The following is an 11,941-nucleotide window of genomic DNA, read 5'->3' as shown; positions in this document are numbered from 1 at the left end:
TCAGAGTTACTTTCAATGCCACCTACTTCAGGAGATTCTTCATCATCGGAATCCCATAAATTATTAGCAATACCTTGCATTTCTGCAGCTGATAATGGTTTTCGGGACATTTTATTCGCACTATCTACTTTCACTGTAATTCAATAAAATTTTAGGATCTTAGTTGTCGACACTAACATCGATATCAAACGACTGATAGCAGGTGCATTATTTATTTCAAAATATGTATAGGTACCTACCTAACAATATTATTGCATTCTAACTATGATTATCAGTTTTTAAAATTAATTCAGAATAGAAATAATACGTATTGTAAGCATCTCTTTAATGTTCACATCAAAGAGATGTTTACATTGTTTGTTACACGTTTAGAATCATGAAAATCGTTTAGATAATCCGCAAAAACATTACCTAACTGACTGCCAGATTAACTTCCGTAACAAAGATTTAGACTTTAGGTATATTTATCAGTTTATGATAAAAGAATTGGCGTCTCGGGTCCATTGGACCCAGCTTGCCCGGATAAGGGTTAAAGATGTGTGGAAAGTACGTTATAAAAATGTTTTAATTGACAATTTAACAAAATTCCGTAATGTTGGGTACAATCAAGGAAAAATAGATAATGGCAATGAACCATTAGCTACTGAACAAATCAAGAACTGGTTGAGGCAAATAAAAAATAACATGTCATAGAATTCTGTAGAACTTTTAAAATGTATACTTTATATATGATAATGCAACTTATTTTGAGTTTTTAACACATGTCTAAAAGGATAAGGAATTATATATCATTAAAAATTCTTCAAATTATTGCAAATTATAAAGGAAATAATAAGATTGAGTGTCCCCTCTTGTCCTGAAGATGAGAAATCGGCCTCAAAATAAGATAAATCAACTAGTAATTGACGAAGGAAAACCAGTGCACTAAAGATTATAAAAAGGAATAAATACGACACAACATCTCTAGTAAATCAATAATAAAAAGATCTATGGACTATCACATTAGTGATATGAATAAACTAAGGAATTTTCGTAACATTTCAGTAGTTTATATTTGAAATATCTTCAGTTTCTTCAGACAAAATTAAGAAGAAGTCGTTCCAAGGTTTGTTCTTGGTAGATGGTTTGTAGATGGTATTTATTTTAATTGCAAATTGATAGTTTAAATAATAATTGAAACCAACAAACAATTACAATATAGACTTTTATATAGACAATTAGAATATAGGAATAAATATCTTTATTATTAGCTTGATTATTCAATTTTTCTTAACTAACATATACATGGTTTGAAAGAGTCTCTATGATAGTTATTCTACTAAACTGTTTCACTTTAGGAATGTATCAACCTTGTTCTGACAAAGATCCATGTACAACAAACAAATGTAAAATATTGCAGGTAAGCTGCTTTATTGCTTATTTAATTTTCTTAAGTTGACTACTTCAACTCCAATACAAAACTATAAAACCAAATAATATATAATATGAACTAACACACAAAATTTAACTTTTTAGAGATTCGATGAATTTATCTTCGCCTTTTTTTCTCTTGAAATGACTATAAAAATGATCGCTATGGGAGTGTATGGACCTGGTTCATATTTAGCTGACTCGTGGAACCGCTTGGACTTATTTATTGTTATTGCTGGAGCGGTTGAGTATGGTTTGCCAAATTTTATTAATTTTTCAGCTATAAGGACTATTAGAGTTTTAAGACCTCTTCGTGCTATTAATAGAATACCAAGTAAGTAATATAAAAATATACATAATACATCTAGTAAAATCTTTTTGCTAATGATAATGGGAAAAGAAACTTATTCTAGCTTACTGTAAAAATATTCCCAGGACAACGGCCAACAGAAAGGTTATTAAAATTTTCACCTCGATACGCAAAAATACTCTTGAAGCTTCAGAAGACCGAACTCATAGTAATAACGTGTGTTCTCACTGGATATTGCTACAGATAACATTTCTGTAAAGTGGATAGAGCAACATATAGATTCTGAGAAAATGTAAGGAAAACAGCCGAACAAGTTATCCGCAACTGCAGGGAAATTGTTCGCCGACGCCATAAATATCTGGAATAGTTTTTTTTAGAGCCTGACCAGTTCAGATCTATTGGACTGAACATAGATGTAATATGTAGACAAGAGATTTTCGAAATAACAGTCAAGATAGGTCTACAAGGGCAATCGATTCCTTTGAAATCTGCAATATACTTACACTTGAGAATTTCCTTTATATTGAAATTGATCGTCTTTCTAATAGTCTTTTCTGTTGTCGTTTAAGACACTTTAACTAATGGTAATTATTTATATTTCAGGTATGAGGATATTAGTAATGCTACTATTAGACACATTACCTATGTTAGGAAACGTTTTATTGTTGTGCTTTTTTGTATTCTTTATTTTTGGAATAATTGGAGTTCAGTTATGGCAAGGGATTTTGAGACAGCGCTGTGTCCTTAATAGTGAAGAGTTCTATTATATTGTTTTCCCTACGTAAGTATATATGTATTTGTAAAATAATTTTAAGTAACACAAATGCATATATTTTGTAATTCAAGTAGGTCTGTTAACAAAACATATACATACATTTCCGGCTATACAAACCTTGTCTTCTTTTACAATTCTATTTAAGTCTCTTCTCCGCTTCGGCACATTTTTCTATCGCCTAACCCACATCGCTCTCAAATCCTCCCCTACGCCCAGCAGTAATCGATTTCCTAGTTAACCTTACCCACTTGTCTTTAACATTCTTTCGTACACAATTTTCTTCAGGAATCTCTACTGGGACCTTTTTTTCGACACGTCCATATCGCGTAACTTCACTCTCGTCACTATATTTCCAACAATTGAAAAAAACAAATAGTTCCAACTTCTTATGGGACAAATACACACAAATTAGTAATGATTAGAAAGGTTTTCATAATCCCCGCCCATTGTGACGTCAGACTTCAGACAGACAGATGGACAGATATAGTCCAACGGCGACCGGTTTTACTTATCAGATCACCAGATATACATACTTCTTATTGTGGTGCTCTATCCAATTAGTGGATGTTGGCGACAATTCTGGCATACTCCTCTCGGTCTTGTGTGGCTCTAAAGAGTGCATGGGCATCGAGGTTTGTCCAATCCCTTATGCTTTTAAGCCATGAGTATTTCTTTCTTCTGATGCCCCGTTTTCCTTCTATCGTTCCTTCCGTAATAAGCTTTAAGAACTGGTACTTGGAATTTCGAAATATATGACTCAGATAAGCAGTTTTTGTTCTTTTTATTATTGGCAGTAATTCTCGTTCTCTGCCCATTCGATTTAATACTTCGACATTTGTTGTGTGATCTGTCCAGGGAATTTTAAGTAGTCTTCTAAATACCCACATTTCAAACGCCTCCAATCGGTTCATCACATTGGCATTTATGGTCCAGATATACGTACACCATTATTTTTTTATAATTTTTATTTAACGTTTAATCCTATTTGTTTTCTAATTAATATTCAAAATTATTTTTTTTTTTTCAGAGATTTAAGCTATTTCTACAAACCTGTTGATTCCGACTACATTTGTAGTAAAAGCAGCAACTCGGGAATGCATTTCTGTGCAAATCTACCAAATTATAAAAATGGAAATGTTGTATGTACTTTGACTGTAGAAGAAAAAAAATATCCTGAATATAGAGACAACGATTCTTACTGTGTTAATTGGAATCAGTATTATACGCAATGCTCAGATAAAAACCAAAATCCCTTTCAAGACACTATATCTTTTGATAATATAGGATTAGCTTGGATTGCAATATTTTTAGTAAGTGGTAAACTTTGTTTAGAACGAATCACATTTGTTTTGAATTAAGTTGTATGTATATTTTTTTCAACAAGTTGTATGTATATTTGTTGAACAAACAAATAGTTGATACACTTAAACTGGCACAAGCACGTTTTTGCCCAAAGACTAAACGAGATCAAAAGATCACTTAAGAAACACAACTCAAAATAACAGAAAGAAGACAGTTACAAAGTGAAAGGGACATTGACCCACAAACCATTCGGGCACTCAATAAAGACATATCGAAAGCTGTGAGAAGAGATATTAGGAAATTTAAACATGAAAAAATCTTACAGACTATAGAGCAAAACAGGAGCATGAAGGTAATGAGACGAAAAATGGCGACAAGTAGAAAAGAAATTTTCCAGCTTAGGAATAAAGAGGGTGAAGTAACAACAGACAGACAGAAAATACTTGAAATAGTCGAAGAATTGTACACTATATTATACACAAACCAAATTAACAATAACATAAATGAAGACGATAGACAAAAGGTTCAAAACCAGGGATCTGAGGATATTCCAGAAATTACTCAAAATGAGATACAATATGAACTCAAAAAAATGAAAAACCACAAGGCGCCAGGAGATGATGGAATAGTTACAGAAGCTATAAAACTTGCGGGAACTTCTCTTCTGACAAAAATACGAGACCTCTTCAATCTCTGCTTGTATAGTCAAAAAATTCCTATAGCTAGGAATAAGTTCATTACAATTCTTCTGCATAAAAATGTTGATAACATGAACCTAAAGAATTACAGGCCAATTTTTCTACTCAACCATTTATACAAACTGTACACATGCTTGTCACACTACTGACATTATAAAACACATAGCCAAAATTAAATGGAGGTAGGCAAGACACGTCGCTAGAATGAAGAATAATAGGTGGACCAAAAAAATCTTGGAGTGGAGACCGAGAGCGGATAGACGAAACCCGGGAAGACCACTCACAAGATGGACTGACGACATAAAGAGGATTTGTACCAACTGGATTGCAGCAGCGCAGGATAGATCTGAATGGAGGTTTTTCGGGGAAGCCTATGTTCAGTAGTGGACGACTATGGGCTGATGATGATGATAATATTTTTTTAGAAGAAAAAAGAAAGCGTTTGATTGAGTAAGACTCAAAGATATAATCCATCTTCTGTATAATAGAGAAGTTCCCCTAAATATTATAAAAACTATCGAAAACATCTACCAAAACAACAAAATGGAAGTCAGAATAGATGGACAACTTACAAAACCTATAGAAATAGGCAGCGGAATAAGACAATGGAATTCATTGAGCCCCATGCTCTTGAATTTGATCATGGATGAAATCATCAAAACCGTTAACAAAGGAAGAGGATCCAGAATGGGAAACAAAGAAATCAAAATACTCTGTTACGCAGACGACGTAATATTGATAGCCCAAGATGAAGATAGTCTGCAAAGACTGGTCCACAGATTTAATATGAGAGCAAAAGAATTTAATATAACAATTTCATCTCAGAAAACTAAAACAATAGTAGTCAGTAAAGAACCAACCAGATCTAAAATAGAAATTGATGGCATCAGTATTGAACAAGTAATGGAAATAAAATACCTGGGAATTACACTGTCTAGCTATGGAAACCTGGACAAAGAAGTGAGAGATCAAGTACAAAAAGCAAATAGACTGGCAGGATGACTTAATAACACTATATGGCGAAACAGACACATTAACACTGAGATGAGGTCAAGAATTTATAAAGCCAGTGTAAGACCAATAATGACATATGCCTCAGAAACAAGACCAGACACAGTCACAACGCAAAGGCTACTGGAAACGTCAAAGATGAGAGTACTGAGAAGAATTGCAGGAAATACGCTGAGAGATCGAATGAGAAGTGAAGTCATTAGAAGAAAATGTAACGTTCAGTGTATAAATGAATGGACACAAAATGGACAGAAGAAGTATCAGACGATCGCGCAAAAGATGGAGTGACAACCTTCAATAGAGGTATTAATCCGCCAATGAACAAGCAGAATTGTTTATAAAGAGGAAGAAGAAGAAGAAGAAGAAATTTTTTTTATTAAATCGTATAAATATCGAATTTTACTGTTGTGAGAAATTTTATTTCGTTAGCTTGGATTTTCGACTTATTTCTTTACGTTATTGTCCATTAACAAAACTATAAATTTTTTAAAATTAAAAACTAAAACCTTTTCTGAATTAAAAACTAAAACTTACTATATCGAATGCTTTCTTCAAAACGATTAGACATAGAAATGCTAGTTTATTATAGTCTAACGATTAGTCGGGGATTTACTTTTGTCAGTTTTGGCTCCTAGAAACTAAAAAACAGTCGATATTATGGTAACATTTTTATATTATTGTCAGATTTCCCGGTTTTCTAAAAGAATAATAAACTTTAACACGGTGTCAATAATTAGCATACATAGAAAGTGACCTATTCAATTTTACTTAGGCAAGGTAAAGGTTCATAATAAATTTTACGAGATTCTTGATTTCTTTCTTTTTTTTTTTTTGTTTTTGATTTAATAATTAACTTATTTTATTTCTAGGTAATTTCGTTGGAAGGTTGGACGGAAATAATGTACTATATCCAGGACGGCCATAGCTTTTGGGATTGGATTTACTTCGTACTACTTATAGTGGTACGTATAATATATTCTGTAAATATATATATATATATATATATATATATATATATATATATATATATATATATAGTGAACAGCTAAATTATGGAATATTATCATTATTTCGACAACCGTCGAGTATTGAGGGAAATCCCGAAATAGGACGATTTTTGTTATAAATACTGAAACACAAAAAAACACACGTCAGAAAACATATCAGCAAATTATCGACAAAAAAAACAATAAAAATTGACATACCTAACCATAAGCTGTAAAAAAGTATAAATATTCAATAAAATACTTCAGAAGAATTATTATAATATCTTCTACAACAAAATTCAAATAATTTATATCCTCTCTACTCAAAAATAAAATAATACGTCACAAAAAAAATAATGTTTATTAAACTTTCAAAAACAAACATGACTTTTAAAAAATAAACAATAAACATTGTTGATTAATGAGCAAACATTTTTAATAATAAAAACATATTAATAAAAAACATAATGATACTTACAGTCATTAAAAATCTTAAACTTTAAAACAGATTGCAGTTATTTATATAGTTTAAATAATAGACAATGTGGAAATCTTTAGTCAAAACTTTATTATCTCTCAAAAGAATTAAAAATCAAATGAATGTTTGACTACAATCTGAACGAGAATTATTGGCCATTATTCTGTTTTACTTAAATTATTGTTACAAATTTATAATGTTACATAATTTGGTAACATAATCATAATACTCAAAATAAACTCTACAAAAAATTAAAAAGTTACTGTTCCTAATAAAAAAGCATTATCGTTATAAAATATTTACTCTATAGTTTGTTGAACTGTGATGGTAGACCTTGAGATAAACAGATGGTCTTCAAGATGTTGAAATACGATATTTTTACCTCTTCGGCAAAAATATTACAAAAATGTACAGGAGCTTGTGAGGGAATAGTATCGGCAACAAGTGAATTGCCAGAGAGAGGGACTCTATAAATAACGAAAAAAGACTCTATAATTTTATAATGAATTTTTTTTTCAGATTGGATCGTTCTTTATGATAAACTTGTGCCTTGTCGTCATTGCCACTCAATTTTCTGAAACAAAGAAGCGTGAAATGGAGCGGATGCGTCTAGAACGAGCGAGATTTCAAAGTAGCAGTACCCTAGCATCATCTACAAATAATAGCGAACCTTCTAGCTGTTACGCTGAAATTATTAAATACATTGCACACTTATGGCGAAGGTCTAAACGAAAGGTTTTAATAAAAATTCGGTTTTACATTTTAAGGCGGAATCAAAGAAGTCAGTTAATAGCTGGAGATACTATTCGATTAAACTATGGTAAACAGCACCATCCCAATTGCTCCAAACTTACTTTAATTGTAAGTATAAACAGTGAAAACTGCAATTTAATTTTTTGCTAGTTATTTATTTTTTAGCTAATATTTAGTGCTAGTTATATTAATAAGTATCATAATAATTTTTAATTTTTAATATTCATAATTTTTCATAAAGAATTTTGGTATACCTCTCATTTATAATTTATTTACTCAATGTTTACTCTCACTGACTCCTCGTGCCACACCCCGGGCAACTGCATTGATCTGCAGGCTAAACTAAGTGGGGGTAGCCAGATATGGCTAGCGAACGATTGCCGGTATAAGCAATCTCACACTTACTTACCAACGGTTTTGGGTAGATGAGTTGGTAAGTGGAAGGGGCCTCTTATGTTCTGAGGAAGTGGAAGGGGATCTTTAAAAACATTTGTGTCAACACAAATATTTTTAAAGATCATCTATAAACGCATTTACCAAATAATTGATATGGATATTGAAGAAACCCAATTTGGATTCCGTAGAGGCGTTGGTACGCGTAAAGCTCTCTTTGCTTTCAATGTACTAATCCAGAGATATTTGGATGTGAACCAAGATATGTAAGTACGTCTGTTTCATAAATTACAACAAGGCTCTTATATAAAGTCCACCACAAAGAGCTAATGGACGTCCTCAAAGCAAAACAATTACAATGCAATAACCTTCGAATTATAACAAATCTATTTTATAAACAGCAGGCACACATACGTATTAATAAACACAGATCAAAAGGATGCATATCAATCGAACTATTCAGAGCGGCAGCATCTAAGATCAGAATAGCCATTATGATTGCCAACCTCCTTCGCGTATATGGCACATAAAGAAGAAGACTCAATGCGACATAAAAGAAGCTTCCTATATTTTGAAGTTATCAAAGTCATACTAATGCTACAGGAAAATAAAACCAGCTTTTTTACAATAAAATTACTAGCTCTTCAATCTTTTAGATTATAAGCGTAAATACACTATTTACGTTGTTTATAATACAATTTACAAAATATACAGTTGACCAAAACTGTTATAATCGGTACACTGATCGCAGTCCTAAATGTGTAGTAAATTTATTAATTAATTTTATTGTTTTCTAGAGCTCTGCGAATTTACTTTCTCCAGCGTCTGTTTCAAGTAACACGAGAAGATCATCAGTAATGTTTAGCGATCTAATTATATTACATGGACAGAATAGCTCCACGACAGCTTATAAGAAAAACGTATGTTCAAGCGAGAAAACAACTCAAGCAGGTACCAATTTTAATTCCATACTTTACTAATATCGTTAGATTTTATACTACTGTGCAAAATTAGCTGAATCAGGAAACTATTTTGGGACAAGATAATGCTAAGCGCAATATTCAAACTGATGTTTAGCTGCTTTAGATAGAATGTGGAAAAACTGTTGTTTTATACAGAGTGAACAAAAACTCCGGAAACTCTAATTATCTCTTAAATGGATTGTACAAAACCTGGGATGCGCCTATTGTGCAATACGAAGATTTCGAATTTGATGCTTGCAATGTTGCCAGATTTACCATTTTTCTGATAACTTTAGTCACTTTGGTTTTTTAAATACAATACTCCCTTTGTTGTATTATTATTAGAATTCTCACTTCAATACGAGTTCAACACTTGGTATTTTACCTAGTCACGAAGGTCTTAAATAAATAAAACTTCTCAGTGCCCAATAGTCTTGAAGTAATGCAGTAAATATAGAAAGCTATAATTTTGACATTAATTCATAAAACTAACAATATCTTGACGTTTAAAAGTTTTGTAAAGTAAATTGTAATAGTAACTAAAGCTGACGGTTCTTTTATGTGTTTTTAAAAGCTCTACAACAAATATGGATTTTAATAGAAAAGGGCGAACTACTGTTTTAATGGTCCAGTGTGAGTTAAATCCACTATGGATACGTGAAAACCATACTCAAAAACCACAAAAACAAAATGGATGGTGGGGTATAATAGTGGGTACTCAGTTAATTAAGCCGTTTTTTATAGGAAGAAATTTAACAAGTGATAATTATGAAATGCTACTTAGAAATTAAACTGAACTTGACCTGAAAAACTGTTTAAAGAAAATTTTAATGAGATATGGTTTTAGACACATGAAGCTCCAGCTCATTTTAGTGTAAATGTTAGGCGATAGTTAGATCAGATATTTCCCGGACGATGGATTGGTAGATTAGGTAGTATTGAATGGCCTCCTCGTTCAGCCGATTTAAATGCTTAAGACTATTTTTATTCAAGGTATTTGAAAAGTGGAATTTATTAAACTAATACACACTTTACACTACATGATTTATCATGTGATTTGTCATATAATTTGGTCATAAAGTTAAATTTACATGTTTACACTGTGTGATTTGTCATATGATTTTGTCATAAGCACTGTCATGCGGCTCGTCATAGCTTGTCACAGGAGAATAGGACGGTACCTATTCCGCATGATAAAATCATATGATTTTCGGTAATATTACCGGTAACACCAACATATTCAAATATCGCGCCTTATTCTTATGTCAATTCAGTAACATTCCCTTACCGACAACATTCTTTATTTATTTATTTATTTTTTGTTTGTTGCATTGATATTGAAATTGTGTCGTATTTTTCTTTTATTATTTATTTATTTATTTTATTTTATTCTTAGTTTAGTGTTTTATAGTCTTCTTAGTCATAATTTTAGTTTAGTTTCTTTATTAATTATTTTTAATTTGGTATAATATCAACACTAAATTTGATATACCCTGTCCATGATTTCTTCGTAAGAGCCACCTGCGAGTCCAAAATCTAATAGTTGATACTTATACTGTGTCTAATATCCCTATGACCATAAACAAAAAGAAAAATCAATAAAACCTCACTCATTGTCACTCATATCATAAGTCATAACTTATCATGCAGTGTAAACACGATTTTTTAAAACATTATAGAAACGAGGAATCATAACAAATCTCATATGATATTGTCATATGATAAAATCATGTAGTGTAAAGTATACTTAAACCAGCAAATGTTGCAGAGCTAAGGCAAAGAATTGTCGATGAATCCATAGAAGTAGACTCATTCTACCATCGTTGATAATACCGTCAAATTAACAACAAAATATTTTAAACAATTGATTAGGTAGACATTAATTTAGCAATTTACTAAACATTCCAATTTAGTTGTATTAAATTTTATCATTTAGTTGGAGCCAAAATATTTATTGAGACGATTCGGCGTTTCTAGGCTTTTATTTTACCTTTTTAAGATGTTACTGACTGCACAACATCGAAAGTATTGTAATGATTAAAATGGTATTGAAGTTTGAGATTTCAATAAGGTACAATACACAGGATGTTCTACTTAAAAGATTAAAGTGACTAATGATATAAGAAAAATGGTAAATCTAGCAATGTTCAAACTTTAAACATCAAATGTCTTATGAAATTAATAGGGTGAATGAGTGGACTGATCAACCGGAGATAACTTTAGAAACCGGAGAAATGTAATAAGAAGTCAGCACACAAGGGAGAATTTAAGGTTTTTAAGGTAAAAGAAAAGTGTAAACAAAGCCAGCAATGGTTTGATGGTGAGTGTGCAAGAAAGAGGAAGCAGGTAATGTCATATCTCAGAGTATCTAGAAAAATTAGCTCGACGTATGCAACGAACATATACGTTAATACATACGTTAACAGGACGTTAAACAGGAATACTTTGTGACTTTAAAAAGAAAGAATTCTAGAAGAATGCTGCATTGAGTTTACGAAATACAAAAAATTCAAAAGAATTTTGAGAGGCCGTTGGACTGTATAAGTTTTGAAGTTCGGCCATTGGGGAAGGTGTTAAACAGTTTACTGCAACTTTTTGTAAGACATTTGAATACGGACATAACAGCGGATCCTGTGTTGTATCTAGAACCGTTTATCCTCAATGAACGTTCAGACCGACCGTTTAGTATGGAAGAACTTTAAATACCATTGGAATATTTAAAACCAAATAAAGCACCAGTAGTTGATAGAATTGCTGCTGAGTTCTACAAGTTTTTTCAATTTTGACTTATGGGTCTCAGGTAGGGGGTGTTTTTGAGTACGATGAGGTGGAAATAATCAGAAGATTTTATGTAAAAAAATGT

The 11,941-nt window shown here is 31.7% G+C and overlaps 1 protein-coding gene across 4 annotated transcripts in view; it reads left to right on the top strand.

The window, feature by feature from the left end:
* Nucleotides 1-1,282: 1,282 nt before the first annotated feature.
* The window catches only part of Ca-alpha1T (Ca[2+]-channel protein alpha[[1]] subunit T), a 141,700-nt gene continuing 131,041 nt past the window's right edge, over nucleotides 1,283-11,941 (top strand). For 2 of the 4 annotated variants that reach the window (XM_072541271.1, XM_072541272.1), the window contains exons 1-7: nucleotides 1,283-1,399; nucleotides 1,516-1,744; nucleotides 2,324-2,501; nucleotides 3,523-3,805; nucleotides 6,376-6,468; nucleotides 7,490-7,831; nucleotides 8,914-9,067. In XM_072541271.1, the coding sequence (XP_072397372.1) occupies nucleotides 1,304-1,399; nucleotides 1,516-1,744; nucleotides 2,324-2,501; nucleotides 3,523-3,805; nucleotides 6,376-6,468; nucleotides 7,490-7,831; nucleotides 8,914-9,067 (1,375 nt within the window). In that variant the 5' untranslated portion in view covers nucleotides 1,283-1,303. The remainder of the gene's footprint in view (nucleotides 1,400-1,515; nucleotides 1,745-2,323; nucleotides 2,502-3,522; nucleotides 3,806-6,375; nucleotides 6,469-7,489; nucleotides 7,832-8,913; nucleotides 9,068-11,941) is intronic. The other 2 variants (XM_072541269.1, XM_072541268.1) reach the window with 1 other exon arrangement.

This window comes from Diabrotica undecimpunctata, chromosome 8, assembly GCF_040954645.1.
Source record: "Diabrotica undecimpunctata isolate CICGRU chromosome 8, icDiaUnde3, whole genome shotgun sequence".
Classification (NCBI taxonomy): Eukaryota; Metazoa; Arthropoda; class Insecta; order Coleoptera; family Chrysomelidae; genus Diabrotica; species Diabrotica undecimpunctata.
The sequence above is the reverse complement of the archived record's forward strand: the minus strand, read 5'-3'. Positions and strand labels throughout refer to the sequence as shown.